This window comes from Rhipicephalus sanguineus, chromosome 5, assembly GCF_013339695.2.
Source record: "Rhipicephalus sanguineus isolate Rsan-2018 chromosome 5, BIME_Rsan_1.4, whole genome shotgun sequence".
Classification (NCBI taxonomy): Eukaryota; Metazoa; Arthropoda; class Arachnida; order Ixodida; family Ixodidae; genus Rhipicephalus; species Rhipicephalus sanguineus.
In genome coordinates this window covers 2,761,033-2,781,068 of record NC_051180.1, presented here as the reverse complement: position 1 = coordinate 2,781,068, position 20,036 = coordinate 2,761,033, and the positions used below count along the sequence as shown (strand labels likewise).

The window sequence follows — 20,036 nt, the reverse complement described above, 5'->3', positions numbered from 1 at the left end:
GGCTGATGACGAAGAATCATCGTAGAGGCCTTTGTAATGGGTTGGAAGCACACAACAACCCACTCGTTGCGCAATTTGCATTGTGTGACGCCCGGTTACAGAATTCGCGTTTGTGTGACGCCTGGTTGTTGTTTTACTCTTCTACCACACTACATTACATATGTTAATGTGGTTCCTTCCCGACATGAAGCCTGTATAGGGTCTTTTTGCAACGCAGTTTCAAGCACCGGCATGGCCCTGAGGTAGAACACTGGGCTCCCACGCAGAGGGCCCAGGTTCGAACCTCGTTCCATCCTGGAAATTTTTTCCTATTTCCTTTTTGTTATTTCGTACGATAGTGGTAACGGACACCGGCGGCGGCGGCGTTGAAATGTTCGTCCGTTGAAACGGCCGTTGAAATGTTCTCACAACAGCTTTCGCTGTAAAAACACAAGAGTGCTTTCACTGCCTTGTGGGCCGTCGAGAGATGTGGACGGTGCTGTAGTAGCACCTGCACGGAAATTGGCCGATCATCCAGTCGCCGCAGTGCGTTGGACAGTACTTGTCTCTCCGAGGCAAAACGAGGGCAGTGGCACAGCAAGTGTTCGATGGTTTCTTCGGTGCCGCAAACATCGTATGCCGCGCTGTCAGTCATTCCAATTAACGTTGTATATACCTTCGTAAAAGCAACTCCCAACCAAAGGCGATAGAGAAGCGAAGCTTCGCGTCGATGAAGGCCGGATGGAGTTGGAGTTGCAGTGAAGGGTTCAGTTGATGTAGTCTAGTATGTCTTATGCTTGGTGCGTTCCGCTCCGTCAGTTTGAGACTGCGGGCCAGTTGTCGAATTTGCCTTGCAGCGTCTGTCCTTGAAAGCGGAATTGGGTCGATGTTTGCTTCCTGATGTGATGCGCGAGCAGCGTGATCGGCGGAATCATTTCTACTGAGGCCACAGTGGCCAGGTAACCACTGGAAGTCAATATCGTGGCCTTTTTGAATTACGTGGTGGTAAAGTTTCACGGTTTCATACGTCAACTGTTCGTGGCATCCTCGTCGGAAACTGACCGCAGGCACTGTAACGCCGGTTTTGAGTCAGAAAACACAGCCCATTTACTTGGTCTTTCAGTATCAATAAATTCTAGTGCGCTGCGCAGAGCCTCGAGTTCTGCCGCCGTAGACGTCGTCGCATGTGAAGTTCTAAGACGCAGAGTTATCCCTTGTGATGTTATAACCACCGCACCACCAGAACTGGATGACGTAGTCGAGCCATCCGTATGGATGTGGACGTGGTTACTGTAGTATTGTACAGAAGTTGTAGGCTCAATTGTTTCAGTGGATGTGTCGGTAGGTCTGACTTCTTCCGCACTCCCGGAACCGTTAGGTGAACTCGTGGGCGACTCAAGCACCACGGAGGGAACACTGGTTTTGACGCAGGTGCGTACCCCGCAGTAAATGATGAGCGATGTTTGCCGACAGTGGCACTATATGTCGTGCGGGGCCTTTCAGCAGCGAGGCTCGCCAAATGGTGGGAAGGGGTCCTGGTATATTGCCTGAGGTACGTACGCATTGTATCGGTGATAATGTGTGTCGTGATTGAGTAGTCTTGCGCGATGGCAATGGTTTCAGCCGTTGACGCGCTGCGGGGTAACAAAGGCATATCTTAAGAGCTTGGGCTTGAATGCTCTGAATCGTGAGCAGGTTAGTCTTGTCGGTGTTCGATATTGCAGGTAAACTGTACCGTAGGAATGCAATAAACAGAACCCTGTACAGTTGTAGCATAGATGGTATCGGCACTCCCCATTTCTTTCCTGCAAGGAATCTGAACATGTGACATATAGCAGTCAGCCGCTTCTTCACGTAGTTCACGTGTGGAGTCCAAGACAGGTTTCTGTCAATTATGACTCCAAAGAACCTGTGGCTTCTGCTGAATGATATAAGGTCTCCGTTAATTGATATACCATAGGCAGACATTGGCTTCCTTGTGAATGCTACCACTGCACATTTCCCGCAAGGCACCTCGAGGCCCTGTTTACGAAGGTAGCAGGACGTCATTGTGGCTGCCTTCTGAAGGCGGGCGCGAAGCTGAAGCCGTGTGACACCTGAAGTCTAAATGCAGATATGGTCAGCGTAGATAGAAAGCTTTACGGTGCTTGGTAAGTTTTCGACCAGTCCAATGAGGGTTACATTGAAAAGCGTAGGGCTTAGAACTCCTCCTTCAGGGACTCCTCGGCTACTGTAATACTCACTTGTCGGGCCATTCTCCGTGGTCACGTAGAACGACCTTCTCTGTAAGTAGCTGCACACCCACACATATATCTTGCCACCAAGACCTACTGTTTCTAATGGACTCAGAATGGCTTCATGGGATACATTATCGTAAGCCCCCTTAACGTCTAGAAACAGAGCAGCACACAGTCTCTTACAGACCCTATGGTGTTCGACATATGTCACCAGATCAACAACGTTGTCTGTTGCCGATCGGCCACGCCTGAATCCGGCCATGGCATCGGGATAGATTTCATAGTGCTCCAAGTACCATTCCAGTCGTGTTAGAATCATTCTTTCCATTGTTTTTCTCACGCAACTGGCAAGGGCGATAGGACGGTATGAGGAAATGTCCAGAGGCGACTTGCCAGCTTTGAGAAGCGGAATGAGGCGACTTTACTTCCATGCTTGGGGAACTGTACCAGTCTGCCAGGAGTCGTTGTATAGGTGCAGCAGTGCCTTCCGAGCTTCGTCTCCAACGTTACAAAGAGCACGATATGTGATGCCGTCAGGTCCTGGCGCCGAAGAACGTCTGCACAATGCCAGTGCAGCTTCTAGCTTATCCATAGAAAACGGGCACTCCATGCGGTGATCACGTGAGAGAAATGGGGGGTCGAGCTCCACCGTCCTTGTATCTGTGAAATTTGAGTCGCCGGCAATCCTTCTACAGAAGGATTCTGCGACGTCAATCTCGTTACTCTGCAAGTGAAGTGCCAGAGATTTAAACGGGTGTCGCTGACCAAGAGTTGTGCGAAGACCACGGACAGTTCTCCATATAAGCGATAAAGGCTTTCGCGGATCCAACGACTCGCAGAAGGATGCCCATCGTCGCGAAGCCAGTTTATCAATGTGACGCTGTGATGCTGTATTTTGTTCTGAGTGCGTCTAGCCAGTCTCAAATCATCCTTGCACTTTGTGCGTCTATATCTTCGTTCCGCGCGACGGCGCATATTGCACGAAGCTTCTCAACTTCGATGTCGAAATCGGTGCGTGTGTGACTCGTGTAACTCGTCAAAAGCGAATGCGTGGTGTTCTGCAGAGCATCCTTTATCGCGGCCTCTAGGTTATAGGATGAGCCGTCACTACAACAGTCTTTCATTATCATCATGAATTTCGGCCAATTGGTGCATTGGATGGCTCTGGAGGACTTGGAGCTGGTCAAACCTTCTATCCTCAGATAAGTTGGAATGTGGTCACTACCCCGCGTTTCCAAATCTGAAAACCAGTGCACTTTTCTTGTGAACGAGTGTGAAACAAGAGTAAGGTCAAGGCAGCTGCTGTAGGCTGATCCACGTAGATATGTAGGGTTTCCATAATTAGAAACGCAGAGTTCCTGTTGTCTCCCACCCTGCTTTGCCATGGAGTCGCCCGCCCGTTCTTCCTTGTCTCCCATGACCATCGTGAGCGATCAACTGGTTTCGCTAGATTTTGTGCGTTTCCGACTGCGCAAGCGGAGAAAACAGGTTGTAGCCGACAAGCGCTAAATCCTCTTAGGATCAAAGCTCAGTGTTGACATTGTACGCGTGCTTCATAAAGAAGTGGCGAGGATCGAGATATCATTGCAGGTTTTGCAAAAAAAAAGAGGGTGACCTTATTTTTAGGTCTGGCGGTCCCATGCCGCCAATTTCCCACAGGGTGGGTGCCCTCCCAAGCGACTATGAACTTCGTTCTGCCGAGCACTAGGCCGGAAGTGCGCTTGTCCCTATTTTACCGGTAGGTACCCGGCGGCAGCGATTCTCTGCCTCCCACAGCAGCGGCGGATGCTCAACTATTTCACCAAGGCTGTGGTGGATTAAAGTGCGCCCAGGGGCTTTGCAGAACCTTATGGGGCCACCTTTCGAGATGAGTACCCATTAACAACCGAGCGCCAGGTAGGTGTATTCCTCTACCCCTTTGGAAAAACCGGTGGGTTCCCGGTCGGCACTGGGAATCGAACCCGGTACCTCCCGCATTAGAAGCGGACGCTCAACCATGTAGCCACCGCTGCGGTAGCCATCGCAGCGGTGGCTACATGGTTGAGGTACCGGGTTCGATTCCCAGTGCCGACCGGGAACCCACCGGTTTTTCCTAATGAGTAGAGGAGTACACCGACCTGGCGCTCGGCTGTTTCTGGGTACTCATCTCGAAAGGTGGCCCCATAAGGTTCTGCAAAGACCCCTGGGTGCACCTTAACCCACCGCAGCCTTGGTGAAATAGTTGAGCATCCGCCTCTGCTTTGGGAGGCAGAGAATCGATGCCGCCGGGTACCTACCGGTAAAATAGGGACAAGCGCACTTCCGGCCTGGTGCTCGGCAGAGAGAAGTTCAAAGCCGCTTGGGAGGGCACCCACCCTGCGGGAAATTGGTGGCATGGGACCGGCAGACCTAAAAATAAGGTCACCCTCTTTTTTCTTTTGCAATGAAATACCAACTAGCCTGCATTGACACACTTGTCCAGTATATCGAGATATCGCCTGTAGGAAGAGTAGCGAAGGCGACAACGAAACCAACAAAAAAGGCGCCGGATTATTTGATTCTTCCAACGGACGAACTCTTTACAGCGGAGACAATGCATCTCTCCAGAAAAAAGGCGAGCTCGCATCCACAGTTTTTCTATATTTTTTATTGCGACAGCAACTATATGGACACTCTGGACAGGTTTTCACTGTAGCCGTCATGTTCCGTATAAAGTCGAAATCGATAACATCGCTCTGCGCATTTCTACCAGCGAGTAAAAGATGGCGAGCACTGGCGAGGAACACGGCTGAAGTAGAGATGAAACAAGCTGGCTATCTCCGTCTCATGGAGGACGCATGCGATAACATCAGCGCAAGTACGAGGCCTGCCGCCGATTGCTTACCAGCCTTTCGCAGGGACAAAAAGGACGTCTTTTTGTCCCACAGCAATAATCGTCATCTCGCCTGCTTGCGTTTACTTTTTTAAAAACTCGGCGCTGGCCACATTCCTACCAAGAATGCTATGTCACGCTGATAGCGCGCATGCCGTTCGTGACCAGAAAGTGCCGGGCGCGCGGCGATAATGCAAGGAAAGGAAGGCAAAACAAATGACGAATATTATTCTGGGACTGTGCTGCGGTTTCAGCGAAGGCCTGGAGTTTTTTACTCGATCTTTTCTGTGAGTGTACGACATCTTTGGCCGTGCTCGAATCCGCTGTTGGAGCTCTGCGCCTCCGTGAGCAGAGTTACTGTATATGCTACCTTTAGGTAGCAGAGTTGCGCATAGGTCGGGCTAGCAACCACAGCTATGCGGTGATGTCGCACCTCGTTTTTGCAGGCGACATGCCTACCGTGTCGCCGATTAACATGCCAGGCGTGTCGAAGGCCGGCGATAAACATTGGCTGTCGATGACAAGTGTTAAGTCAGTTCGCGGCCGCGGTGGCGTCGATAAACACAAAAAGATGGTTGATCCCTCCTTCATAGGAATCGGAATAACACGAAAGTAAAGGGCGCCCTTACAGAACTAGCTGAATGTTTACAGAAGTAACTGAATAGAGAGTTTGCGCAATGTATATTGATGTCTGGCAGCTATAGCACCGTTTACCGTGTACTTAGCTTTAGGTGCACGTTAATGAACTCCAGGTGGTCGAAATTTCCGGTGCCCTCTCTACTACAGCGTCCCTCATAATCACATCGTGGATTTGGGACGTTAAACCCCAGATATTATTATTATTATTGTTATTATGGCACTATTTAACGTGGATGACTGGTGGTACATCTCCATCCCGACGACTAACGTCCATGTTAAATGATCAAACAAACCCTTGTAGTAGCTGTAGTAGTTAACGGTGAAAGCGTAATCAGAGAACGAGGTGTGATAGCGAGAAGAGCGTCGCATATTGGACGCTGAACTTGGTTTCCATCCCGCGGCATGTTAAAATGTGACTGAACACGGCCGGACTAGAGGGAAACGCAAAGCGCGTCCTGCCGCCCCGGTAGCCCAGCCGCGATTTTTCACGGGGCGAGCGCGTCAACGGTGAACGCGGTGTTTCAGCCACGTGAGGCAGGCGCGCGTCGCAGAGATGCCGACGCTTTTACGACGCTCGGTCTAAGATCGCCACCTCGCGGTGTGTTAAGGCATTGAAAAAATTGAACTTCTATTGAAAACGCGCCGAATGGGACGGACGTGTAATGCGTTGCAGGTGCTAATCGCGGAAGCCACAGTAATGATGAATTACTCTATTTTACGGCTCCCAGAGGGCAACACCACCCCGCCGACCGGGAGAGTGGTAGATATAAAAGGCGCATTTGTAAAGCCTCTAGAGTCTGTGGCCGTGGCGCAGTGGATAGCGTGCCCGGCATCTGTTGTTGTGGACCGTGAGGTCGTGGGTTCGATGCTCATTGACGGAACTTTTTTTCTTTGACATCTGATCATGTAAATTTTTTCTACGTCATTTCCGTGACGGAAATACGTCACTGAAATCTTGGTGGACCCCGGCATAAAACACTTTCGTGTTAAAATTAGCCCGAGCATGAGCATCTCCGCAATGCATAGTTGCTAGCGGCGTCTGGAAGACAGATGCACAACTTTGCCACCTAAAGGTAGCATATACAGTAACCAGTAACTCTATTCATGAGGAGCCAGCAGCGACCTCATCCAGTTCCGCATGCAAAAGCGCGCCTGTGCTATGGCAACCCTCATTCGTGGTCTTTGCGGCGCTCATACTCTCTTATATGCGCAAGGAGGCATAAATCGCCACTAATATATTATATATATATATATATATATATATATATATATATATATATATATATATATATATGTGTGTGTGTGTAGCATATATATAGCATCGGACGCGTTATTCGAAGGGCGCAGGGTCGGTCCCTGCCCGCGGCAAGCTATCTTTTCGTCCACTTTTCTTTCTTCACATTTACCTTACATTTACTACTCAAAACATCCCCTATACTTTCCTTGGTATTATTGTCTGTTAGTGCTCATTAATATTGTGTATAACAAAGAAAACGAGCCCTTAGAAATTAACACTTCTTTCCTTCATACACACACACACACACACACACACACACACACACACACATATATATATATATATATATATATATATAACCTCATCACATTTGTATATATATATATATATATATATATATATATATATATATATATATATATATATATATATATATATATATATGTATATATATATATATATAAAAAGTATAATCAAGGAACGAACACAATGACAGGACGCTTAACGATCATCATGACGAGCGGAGGTGCCACGAGATGCGTTCGAACACCATCATCTTCTTCGCCCTGTGTTCTACCAGGGTGGCGATACGGGCTTGTCGGTTGGTCATACTTGAATGAGTTGAGCGCATACGAGGAACGGACAGAAGGAAGAGACGTACACACACTGAGCGCCAGTGTGTGTACGTCTCTTCCTTCTGTCCGTGTCCTCGTATGCGCTCAACTCATTCATGTGTTCTTCCGCCTGTTTCTGAGGCTTGTCCAATAAACCTCATCACATTTGTTTGGTGGACGTGCGGGGTAGTCACGTGAGAACGTGCTTGATTGAGGATGCGGACTTTCGTAACGAGATAGGAGGCGGTTCATGGAGTTGTTCTGTGATTGGGCGTTGGTGTATCCTGGCACGCGACGACGGCAGTATCGGGCCATATATATATATATATATATATATATATATATATATATATATTGTAAAGAAATCAGACAGAGAGGCAACGCCCTTTCGTCGGGGAAGCTGTTATATTCTGACCGTTGTCTTCCTCTGCTTCGATCAACTCCCCGCGCGCTAGAACCCCGATGCCGCTCTTAATCGTCACATTCGGCCATGACTGCGAGCGCGTGGAGCGCTGCCGACAGTGTTTCTGGTGGGCGGGGTTGGCTGCGTCGTGGTGGTCGGCCCCGACCACACTGCAACGTGGACTGGGGATCTGCGAGAAGCGTCTCCGGTGGGCGACACTGGCTGTATCGCGGTGGTCGGTCCGGGCCACGCGGCGACTTGGCTCGTGAATCTGCCATAAGTATGTCTGGTGGACGGCACTGACTATTTCGGAGTGGCCTGGGTCGCGATGCTGGAACTTCAGTTGGAAATTCGCCAAGTATGATTCCGGCGGCCAACACTGGCTATGTCGCAGCGATTGCAGGTCTCGGGCGCGGGGCATTCTGGCTTGCAATACTGCCGATGACGATGGCTCTAGTTGATGGCGCTGAGTGTATTGTTGTGGTCGCACATTTACGCTGGCCGTATGCCATTTGCGGGGGCACGGATCATCTACTTTGTCTTCTTCTGGGCTTCCGTCTTGAGTCGATAAATGATGGCTCGACGAAGTCGGACATGTGGTCGGTCGAACGAGGTCGGACATGTGTGCACCCGTGCCAAGATTGTCACGGGTGTCCAAAGCCCTCTCGACCCCGCTGCCTCTCCCTCCGAACTTGTCGAGCCCCGGTCGACCACTGATGGATTCCGTGCAAAAAACAACTCCGTCGTGTTCCACGTGGCCTTCAGGCAACACAATGGCAGTCTGAATGAAGTTGTTCCTGTCGTAAACGGGCTCACACGTCAGGGGGCAGGGCTGGCAGACATCGGCTTCTTCTGGCTGGGGTGTAGGTTCAGCCGTGCTTGGGTACCCGCTTGATAAAACGGACTGACCCTTGGCGAATGTGGCATCATCTATCGATTTGACCTCGTGAAGCGATTTGTCGCTGAGCAGTAGGTGAGCGTCTGTGCATTCGGCCAATGACTGCGTCGAAAGCGGAGGACCATGCTTTGACGCGACAAGAAGGACCTCTTTCCCAGAATTCGCCGACCGGTCAGGTTTCGCGTGAAGTGAGGGCCGCTTCTCCGACTGTCGCTGGTGCAAAGAGGTCGTAGTGACTTGCTCATACGATGGTGAGCTTCGGGATCGCTTCTCCAATGGCTGTGAACGAGATGTGGTCTCGACGTTGGTCAGAGATGTTATTGTGTTAGTTACGGACGCCGAGTCCGTGACCTGAGGTGGTGAGCCTGGTCTCAGTTGTGTGGTTGTCCCAGAGTAGGTAGAGACACTGCCTGCAAGTGAGCTGCAATACGCAGTTGCAGCATCCTCGAGATGGTGCCCCTTCAGAGCTCCATCCTCGGCAGCAGTGAGATTGGACTGGGTGGTGGCAGTGAGATAGTGATCAATCGGTCCAAAGGCATCTATGAGCCTGGTGCTCCACTCGACCCAGGATTCCTGCCTCACGCCTTCGTACCTGTGCCACGCCGCGGCACCGTCCCGAATGCGGTCTATGCCACCGACCACTTCTGCTGATCCGTCCAGCACTCGCGAGCTCCGATTGTGTTCACCGTCGCCACCCAGTTGTCGGCGTCGTTCTGGAAGCCGCAGAACTCCGGCAACTCGCAGATAGCCGGTGACGGTGGGGCGGCAGACGAAAATCTGGAGTATGCCGACGCCAAGGAGCCCAGTTGAGATGCGAGCTGCGTGAGGGCACATCGGAGCTCTCTACGGTTCTGGACTGAGCAGGATTCAAGGCCTTGTGAGGCAGCTGCAGCAAACAAGGCATTCATTGCGCACAATGATGGTATAGCGGCAGGACACAGCTCGGAGCACCGAGCTATCCAGGCGTTAATCTCAACGCGGAGTTGTGCGATGGTGTGAAACAGCTCCGCGGCGCTGTCAGATGAGGCGTGCAAAGAGCGAGAATTCACGTCCGCGGAGTATGCGGTGGTAGAAGTGTAGCGCCTCAGAATGCGGCGCTCGTCAAAGAAGAAGTTGGCATTCGGCGGCGCGTCGGGTGCAGCGCAATAATAAAAAAATCAGTTCGAAAACTGAACGCTGTCAGGGCTGGATCTTTCTCGCGTTAGCTCCAACAGTTAATGGTGACCCGATAAAGAACACGCAGCCCCGATCATCCCGCATGGATCCCGCCGGCTCTGCCACCAATCCTACCGCTCCTGACGCCCAAGAAGACGCCAGACCTAGCGGTGCTGCGGTCGCTGCGATCCAACATGTCAACCTGCCACCATTTTGGCCCAACAGCCCCAGCACATGGTTTCTGCAGGTCGAGGCGCACTTCCGTCTACGGCAAATCACCAGCCAACAGACCAGGTACTGGCATCTGGTGTCCTGCTTACCTCCGGACGTAGCCGACGACTTAGCTGATATTTTAGCGTCGCCGCACACGAGCCATCCCTACGACACGTTGAAGGCAGCTGCGCCAGCTCCTTGGCGGCCCGTCTGCCCCTCAAGAGGAGAAGCTGTTGCGTCAGTTGTTCCTCCAGCGCTTCCCGCAGAGCATGGTCCCGGTTCTCGTGGCTGCAGGAGATGTCCCAGTAGACACACTCGCTGAAATGGCTGACCGAGTGGCGGACTACTCGCGGGCACATAGCCTCAACACCGTTACCGCACCGCCACCGGCCACCGCTGGAGACCCGGCGCTCGCGAGCATCGAGAACCGTTTGGACGCCCTTGTCAGGCGCCTCGATGGCTTTGTACCTGCGCATCGTCGACCGTCATCCAGGTTCCAGATACACAGTCTCTCGTCGACGCCCCCACGTTCTCCGGAACTTCGGTCAACCGACGCGCCGCGGGACGTCTCATCCTCAACCGTGTGCTGGTACCACCGCCGATTCGGTGCCTCTGCTCGCAAGTGCAATCGCCCGTGCTCCTGGTCGGGAAATGCGACGACCGGCCACTGACGGCGGCAGGTGGTACTGGTCGAAAGTCATGCCGCCTTTTCTATGTTTCTGATACGGTCACTGGCGCTTGCTTCCTAGTCGACACAGGAGCCCAGGTTAGCGTCATACCGGCCTCGTGTGCAGATCGCCGTCGCAACGAACAGACCTGCCCACTCCAAGCGATCAACAATTCCGCCATTCGCACATACGGCCAACGCTCTCTTACACTTGACGTTGGACTACGCCGTACGTTCCGCTGGATTTTCATCCTCGCTGACGTCTCGCAAGCTGTTATTGAAGCTGACTTCCTCAGTTTTTTCAACCTTGCTGAGGACATGCATGCTCATCGCCTCATTGATCTCAACACCCGCCTCTCCATCAACGGTGTAATCTGTACTTCCTCGTCAACGGGACTCCGAGCTCTCACACCTGCTTCGCCGTATGCAAAAATACTCGCCGACTTTCCCAGCATCACGAAGCCGCACACCAGAGAGTCACCGGTGAAGCATTCCATCACTCACCACATTGTGACCACTGGACCTCCCGTTTTTACACGACCCCGTCGACTATCTGGAGAACGCCTCGCCATCGCCTGCCGTGAGTTTGAGCACATGCTTGAACTCGGCATTGTGCGGCCTTCCTCAAGCAACTGGGCGTCGCCACTCCACATGGTGCCGAAGAAAGATCCTGGCGACTGGAGACCATGTGGGGATTACCGCGCTCTCAATGCCCACACCTTACCAGACCGCTATCCACTTCCTCACATACAGGATTTCACATCAAATTTGGCTGGGTGCACAATCTTCTCTAAGATTGACTTAGTGAAGGCTTACCATCAGGTTCCTGTAGAACCCGCCGACATTCCGAAGACGGCCATCACCACCCCATTCGGTCTGTCTGAATATGTGAGGATGCCTTTTGGATTGCGCAACTCTGCACAGACCTTTCAGCGCACTATCAACGAGGTCACGCGAGGTCTCGATTTCGTATTTGCCTACCTTGATGACCTCCTTGTAGCAAGCTCATCGGGCCCTGAGCATGAAGCCCACCTGCGCACCCTGTTCCACCGCCTGGATGATTACGGCCTCGTAATTAATCCCAATAAGTGCCTCTTCGGCGTCGCTACAATAGAGTTCCTAGGCCACCTTGTCACTCTACAGGGTATCCAACCACTCGCCAGCAAAGTGAAAGCTATTCAAGACTTTCCACCCCCGACTTCACTGAAGCGACTCCGAGAATTTCTGGGCCTACTAAACTTCCATCGCCGCTTTCTTCCAAAGTGTGCCACATTCCTAAAGCCCTTGACCGACCTATAGGCTAAAAAGAAAGACCCGGCTGCGCCACTGGAGTGGACCGAGGACGCTGCATCTGCCTTCTGCACTGCCAAGAAGGCTCTGGCAGACGCCACCATGCTCATACATCCCGTCCCTGATGCCCCAATTCGTCTCATCACCGATGCATCAAGCGTGGCAGTTGGCGCCGTTCTCGAGCAGCACGTATCCGGTTGGCAGCCCCTTGGTTTTTTCTCGCAAAAACTAAAGCCACTGGAAGCAAAATACCGTACATTTGCCCGAGAACTCCTCGCGGTATACCTCACCATCAAACATTTTCGTCATTTATTGGAGGGCCGGGACTTTTACGTCGTTACAGACCACAAGCTCCTGACCTTTGCCTTCCATCGCAATCGCAGCAATTACACTGCACGGGAGATCCGTCAACTATGCTTCATTTCCGAGTTCACTGTGGATCTCAGACACGTCCATGGGCCGGAAAATGCTGCTGGTGCACTATCCCGCATCGATGCCTTGTCGACCCAGCCACCACTAGACATGGAAGAGCTAGCAGCTACCCAAAGCAACGATCCTGAGCTGCATCGTCTTCGTTCTTCATCCACGTCTCTATCGTTCACGGAGTGCCCGCTTCCACTTTCTACCTCATTAATAACGTGCGAAACGTCTACTGGTGTCCCTCGGCCCTTCGTGCCTTCAGCTTTTCGTCGTGCAATTTTTGATCAATTGCACAAAATGAGCCATCCTGGTATTCGTGCGACCCAGAAGCTAGTCACATCTCGTTTCCTTTGGCCAAGCATCAATGCTGATGTCCGACGCTGGGCGCGAACCTGCCTTGAGTGCCAGCGGGTTAAAGTTCACCGTCACACTGTCACGGCAACATCCCCCTTTCGGCCTCCAGACGCAAGGTTTTCTCACGTCCATCTCGACATCGTCGGCCCTCTTCCGTCATCGCAAGGAGCCTGTTACCTGCTGACATGTGTGGATCGCTTCACCAGATGGCCGGAAGCGTTTCCCATTTCCGACATTACAGCACCAACAGTTGCTAAGGCTTTCACAAACGGCTGGGTGTCGCGCTTTGGATGCCCTTCTGTCGTCACCACTGATCGCGGTCGTCAATTTCAATCGGCCCTTTTCACCGCACTTGCCAATATCTTGGGCATTCGACACATCCACACAAATGCCTACCATCCTTCCGCCAATGGCATGGTCGAACGGCTTCATCGACAACTGAAAGCTGCCCTCACTGCTCACCAGCCAAGGGAACGTTGGCTCGACCACCTCCCCTTCGTACTTCTGGGTATCCGATCAGCATTGAAAGCGGATCTCGGCTGCTCATCAGCCGAACTAGTCTATGGCGTTTCCCTGCGTCTTCCAGGAGAATTCTTCGAGCCATCATCGCCACCTTCCACTCACGATGCCTCCACGTACATTCGAGAGCTGCGCACCACGTTTCGGGACCTTGCTCCTGTGATTCCTGCCGACCGACACCCCCAGTCTGTCTTCGTCAGCCAGCACCTGCATGACTGCAGTCACGTCTTCGTTCGGCGTGACCAAATACGGCCACCACTCACACCAGCCTATGATGGCCCATTCCGCGTACTCCATCGTACACCTAAGACGTTCACGCTGGACATCAATGGCCGTGAAGACGTCGTGGCTGCCGATCGACTAAAACCTGCGTATATCGCCGCTCTCGCGTCCGCGGGGCTTCAAACTTCAGCCTGGATGCCCTCATCCAAGCATGTCCACTGGGCGACTCCTATGGCTCTCGTTCTATGGGGGGGAGCCCTGTAGCGCCTCAGAATGCGGCGCTCGTCAAAGAAGTTGGCATTCGGCCGCGCGTCGGGTGCAGCGCAATAATAAAAAAATCAGTTCGAAAACTGAACGCTGTCAGGGCTGGATCTTTCTCGCGTTAGCTCCGACAGAAGTACTCCCGACGGCAACATCCACGTTCAAGGAAGCCTGAACAGCGTCCCTTGGATGCTCACGCGTTGAAAGAGCCCTGGGCACCGGATGCGTGTCACGAGGCGCGTACGCGACGTTCCCAGGCGACAGGAGCCCGTGCACATTCTCAGGCGAAAGTGGTAGCAAGGTTCCTGGAAAGTCGTACGCTGGAACCACCGAAGAGGCAAGGACGCCGTCTGCGGATGGTTCGATAAGTAGCGGCAGCAGCGGTCGAGTCGTGGAGTCCATGATCGAGGAAGCGTGGATGGCGTTCCTCGGATGGATAGACTCGCGCTGCCGATGATCCTCGAGGACACACTCACGGTTTGTTGTTCGTAGGCTGCGCCATTGTAAAGAAATCACACACAGAGACAACGCCCTTTCGTCGGACAGGATGTTCTATTCTGACCGTTGTCTTCCTCTGCTTCGATCAGCTCCCCGCGCGCTAGAACCCCGATGCCGCTCTTAATCATCACAATATATATATATATATATATATATATATATACACAAATGACCACGTTCACTCACACTGCTTGGCAACTCTGCCGGTGGCATAGTTGCCAAGCTGTGAGAGTGAACTTGGTTGCACTTGTAATGTGAAATGCAATAGCGGAGATTTTCGATCATTTTCTACGAGCAATGCGAGCGGAACCTACATAGGCGAAAGTGTTAAATTTTGCAGTGATGCCAGTAACAACGTCGAGAGGCTGACAAATCACATTAAATTACTTCGTGGCGAGCTAAAAGACGCCAGAGAAAGGCTTGCACTGGCGGCGCAAGGCTTGAAACAGCGAAGCTGGTCGATGCGTTTCTTGGTTCGGCGACACCATTCCACCGCGTTGAGTCGCGGTAGCGATGCGGGCTTGTCGGGGTACTTAAAGCCGTTGGTAACGCTAAATTGTGGAACTGCACCACGCACAACCGTGTCCCGGCACGTCCTGCACAACTTCAGTTCACCGTGGTCGTTCTCGTCCGGCAGCATTTCTCGTAGAACTCGGTAGCCATTGACGCGCTTTTCTTCGCGACGCACGGAGCTGATTGAAGTTAAATTTGCCTTAAACCAAAGCCTATCGCACCCTTTACACGAATGTCCAAACTCGAGCTCCAGAAACTCACGAGCAAATCTGACGTTGGCTCCATCGGCGCTCGCACGGACTTTTCGCCACTCGTACTCGGCTTGGCCGCCTCCGGGTTGACAGCGCATGGCTCGTTTCCTCGCCGCTTCCCGCTCATTCTCGCGCCGAGCATAGTCCGGATCTGCCCGCCTCGCCGTTTCGCCGCTGCTTCGTTGGCCACGGAGACTGGATTGGCTCGTCGTCGACGGCTGCGTTGTCGATCGGCGACACCTGAGCCTCGCGATAAGCAGCTTTTTCTTCGGGTGTACGGACCTTCCTCGGGCGGCCCATGGCCAGAGCTGCTCGGCACGACGAGACACGGCTCCTTTGCAGCCATTCCGAAGACACGCACATGCGCAGTAACTATTTATGACGTATTTTATGACGCAAACGGTCGCTAGGCGACACCAATTTTACTCTTGGCGTGGTCACTACACAGCTCCTGCGCGGCGCATGCGCGGCTCGGCGTGACGTCGGGCCAGCTGTCGTGGTAGTCAGGCACGGCGGCTCCTCCGTTGGTTTGGTGGCGGCGTGGTTTCGGCGCATGCTCGGCTTGGCGTGACTCACGGTATCGAGGCGCGGCGAGGCCAGGTGCTGCGCAGCTGTGGCGGTTGCTATGGAGACCGCGCGGCGACGTTTTCTCCGGACGACATCCGTTTCCATGCTTTGACTGACAGCTTCGCCGTTAAAAATGAACGAATGAACGACTTGAAAGAGAAAGCAATAAGAGAGTTCACGAACCCTGCAGTATCACCACCAAGGCGCTCTACGGCGAGCTTGCGCTCGATTGCGGACGGCAGCGGCGTTCGTCCAGCACCCGCTCGCAGGCATCAGTCATGGAAGGCTGTTGTGCTGTTTTTCGGCCGCTTTTGTTTTCTTGTAAATCAAACAAAACAAGAGCACTCACCTGTTGTGTCCCAGGGTCACCCAACGTGGCAGTACAGCACGTAAGGTGCGTCGCGATGCATGTTGACTCGGGAATGATTCCCGGCCAAGGCGGCCGAATTTCGATGGGGCCGAAATGCAAAAGAACACCCGTGTGCTTCGACGTAGGAGCACATTAAGGAACACCCGGTGGTAGAAATAATTCCAGAGCTCTCACTACAGCGTGTCTCATAATCATATCGAGGATTTGGCAATCCGAGCAATTACTTGCGTCCAAGAAGTCAGCCGATTTAAAATGCGCGACCATCATCTTCTGTGCGACAAGCTTCCCGATGCCCACGTTGACAGCCCGTTATTGCCTTTTCTGTCGTCTGTCCAAAGGAAAAGTAAGCACACTCACGGCGCCTTCCACGGTTTGCATTGGGGCACACGCAATTACTACTGTACTATTTACGGCGGTTACTGAAAGGTTACACGATGTTGAATCAACAAAATCCATCGTAATTCACTTGCCGCACGCGCAAGAAGTTGAGGGACACAACGACGACAAAGCACACCTCGCACGTTGCCGCCAGGCAAGTTTTTATTCTGTCTCCGGAACCCGGCTTTCGCCGGTTGCCGTGCGGCGGCACTACCGTAGCTTAAAGTTGCGGATACCTTTCTCTTGAGGGGTAGTGGTAAACTGCCATTAATGATTTGAGAATGCAATGCTGCCAAATGCGCTCCACCCTATTCTTATTCCACTAGTTACTTCAGTCTCATGGTTCGGCTCCGCGGTCGCTACGTGTCCTAAGACTTACGCCTTTACCACTTCCAATGCCTCACTGCCTATCGAAAAGCGCTGTTCGCTTCCGAGACTGTTGAATATTACTTTACTTTTCTGTGTATTTTTCTCAGACCTACCGTTCTGCTTTCCGTGTCTGATTCAGTAATCATGATTTGCATTTCGTCCCCTGAGTTACTCATCAAGGCAGTATCGCAGGTCACTAAGGTACTCACTATTAACTCGTATCTCGAACTGTTCCTAATACAGGGCCCTGAACGCCGCCTGTAAGCACGCGGTGAATAGCATTGGGGATCTCCCTGCCTTACACCCTTCTTTATTGGAAATTTGTGGCTTTCTTTATGGAGGATTATAGGGGCTGTGGAGCTATTGTAGATTTATTCCAGCATTTTTATATATGGTTCGTCGACGCCCTGATTGCGCAGTGTCTGCATAGCTGCTGAGATTTCGATTGAATCAAATGCAATCTCGTAATCTATGAAGGCTATATATATATATATATATATATATATATATATATATATATATATATATATATATATATATATATATATATATATATATATATATGTAGGCATGGTGGTGGAGTGGCCGTAGCGTTGCAAGTAGTCAAGTAGATCCTCCGTGAGAAGTCACAACGTTGTTTATTTCGACGTTTCAGCCAGAGTCTGGCTGAAACGTATATATATATATATATATATATATATATGGGTTGGTTATATTCCGCGCATTTCTCTATCATCTGATTGGTAGTGTGAATATAGTCTATTGTCGAGTAGCCTGTCCGAAATCCTGCTTAGTCCCCTGTTTGAGTAAATTTTAAGGTGGTCCTAATTCTATTTGCTATTACCTTCGTAAATAGCTTATAAACAACGGACAGTAAAATGATCGGCTTGTAATATTTCAAGTCCTCGATGTCCTGATTTCCTGGTTTTTCAATTTGCACTAATTACTTTTGATCCATCTTTTCGTCTTATATTCATATATCGCTGAAAGCGTCGTGTTTTGTACACACAGCTGATGCACTTCTTGCCGATATATTTTCTCTCGCTTATGCTTACACATTCTTGCTGCCCCTACAGTGCACTGAATAGCGCTCTTCGCTGAAATTCCTTCCTTTTTCAGTGTTCACTTGTGTCTCTTCGTAGCGAATGGCCTTTAGCTTCGCCCGTTTTTCTGTATGTTTTGGCACAAATACACTCATGCATAATGAGAGACTCTCCTTAAGCGAGACGCTTGGCAGCACAACGATATCTGAGATGCAGTCTCTCACTGCGGTCTCATCATGAGAGCGGGGATGCAGTAATGTTCATCGTCATGGTAGCTGCAGCGCGACACGGCGCTGGCGATCGACTAAAGTTTCTTGGAAGGAAACACCTACACCTAGCATGAATAAGTGAAACGTTTTGTTGGTTCGCGATTTTAAAAGAAAACAACGTACAGGAACAATGACTGGACAAAGTTACTTCCAGCCGGCCCTTGACATACACAAATGTATACTATAAAAATTCACCTTCAATGTTCTACAAAGTGCACCTTGATTGAATACTTGCAGTATATCCCAGAAACTACAGCTGGTAATCAGCGCTGTGTTTCGTCCCGTCCTTTTTTTTTCGTGTAGGTCTGCTGCGCTGTAGATACCATGAAAACGGGGATTTTGGCACTTCAAGTTTCGTAATGTAACTGCATTTTTAAAGCTGCTAGAGAAAAGAGGTGAAGATACCATTTGTGGCTGGTAAATGAAGGCAGAGAAGAACCACACGGGTTCGTTCGTCGAGCTACTAGCCCCGATGAATCCTCACCAAGTAGCCCAATTTTCCGTTCCATTGAAAATTCCTCGGTCAGTCCAAGGTGTGCGCGTCGTGTACACAGACTACCGTAAAGAATTGCTAAACACAACGTTGCCTGAAGTTTTTTCCCATTTCGCACAGGCTTATAAGCGAGAACTGCTCGCCGGATTAGCTACTGACTTTGAGCTAAACGGAGCGTCACACCTTAACGAGCGCGTGAACCAAGGGCGTCACCTGGACGCAGGAAGCAGCAGCACTTACCGGACTCATTGCGTTGCTGGCACTCGACTGACGGCTGTGCGGCAACGGACAAAGGCCAAGCAGCGCCGCTCTTTCCGGCGCCGCAACACTCTCTCCGACCGACCCGTTCACTTTCTACACCGAACGACCGTTCCCGCGGGCGCCGCGTTACAACGGTCAAAGAATCGTGGCCAGCTCAGATTGAGAGAACTGGCTTCTGCGCCGTGGACTGTCCTCATCACCCGAATAGTGGAGACGACGTGCATGGCTTCGCGACACTCAGCAGTTCCATGCAGTATACTCCTTAGCAGGCCCGTATCCAGGCATCTTTTGGGGGGGGGGGGGCACTTGCTGAAAGCCTTGACTATTTCAGAAAAACGCCTATTTTTATTATTTGTTTTTGATAAAACACCATGTGTCATCAAAATTTCGAGAGGGGCGGGGGGCCCAGCCACCGCCCCCCCCCCCTGGCTACGGGCCTGCTCCTTAGCCAACATAGGAGTACCCGAGCACTGCAGGTTGTCTTTACGCGAGCAGGGCATGATGATGTCATGGCGTCATCGCATGGCATCGTCGCTTGGTCAAAGACGGGCCGATCGCGGAGGCTGTGAAAAACCTTGTGACGTGTAGAAAGCTAGCAATGCCTCCGATCCTGGAGGCAATGCAAAACCACGCTAGGTGCAGAGTGCTCTCGGAGGGGGGCTGGGTAGGTTACATCGACTAAGAAGAAGAAAAAAGAAGATGGCTGTCGCCTTCGAGTCCTCTTAGGCGAATACATAAGAGACCCTGTGAGTTTGATTAATAGTTTTAGGGGCGAAGCTCCTTAAGGCGGCACCCGTTCGTCCCTCGTAGTCGTAGTCGTAGCAGTCGTAGTGCGTAACCAGTCTTACGCTTTGACATCCAAGGTGGTGCCGGTGGGAGATTTTTCCTGTGCGTTGTTGAACAATAAAAAATTCGCAGCGTGCGCGTTAACTAAAAGCCGAATTCTTCTGTCTCTCATTCCCCATTAGCAGCCATCGTTTACCTCCAAGGTAGTGCCTGGTGAGATTTCTCCTGTGCGTGATTAAACAATAAAAATTTTGTTCAAAACGCCATTGATTGATGAAA

General features: G+C 51.4%; 1 protein-coding gene across 1 annotated transcript in view; it reads right to left on the bottom strand.

The window, feature by feature from the left end:
- The window catches only part of LOC119393126 (uncharacterized), a 220,212-nt gene extending 201,238 nt beyond the window's left edge, over nucleotides 1–18,974 (bottom strand). Inside the window, exon 1 of the mRNA XM_037659950.2 lies at nucleotides 18,951–18,974. Coding sequence (XP_037515878.1) covers nucleotides 18,951–18,959 — 9 coding nt within the window. The 5' untranslated portion in view covers nucleotides 18,960–18,974. The remainder of the gene's footprint in view (nucleotides 1–18,950) is intronic.
- Nucleotides 18,975–20,036: the final 1,062 nt, after the last annotated feature.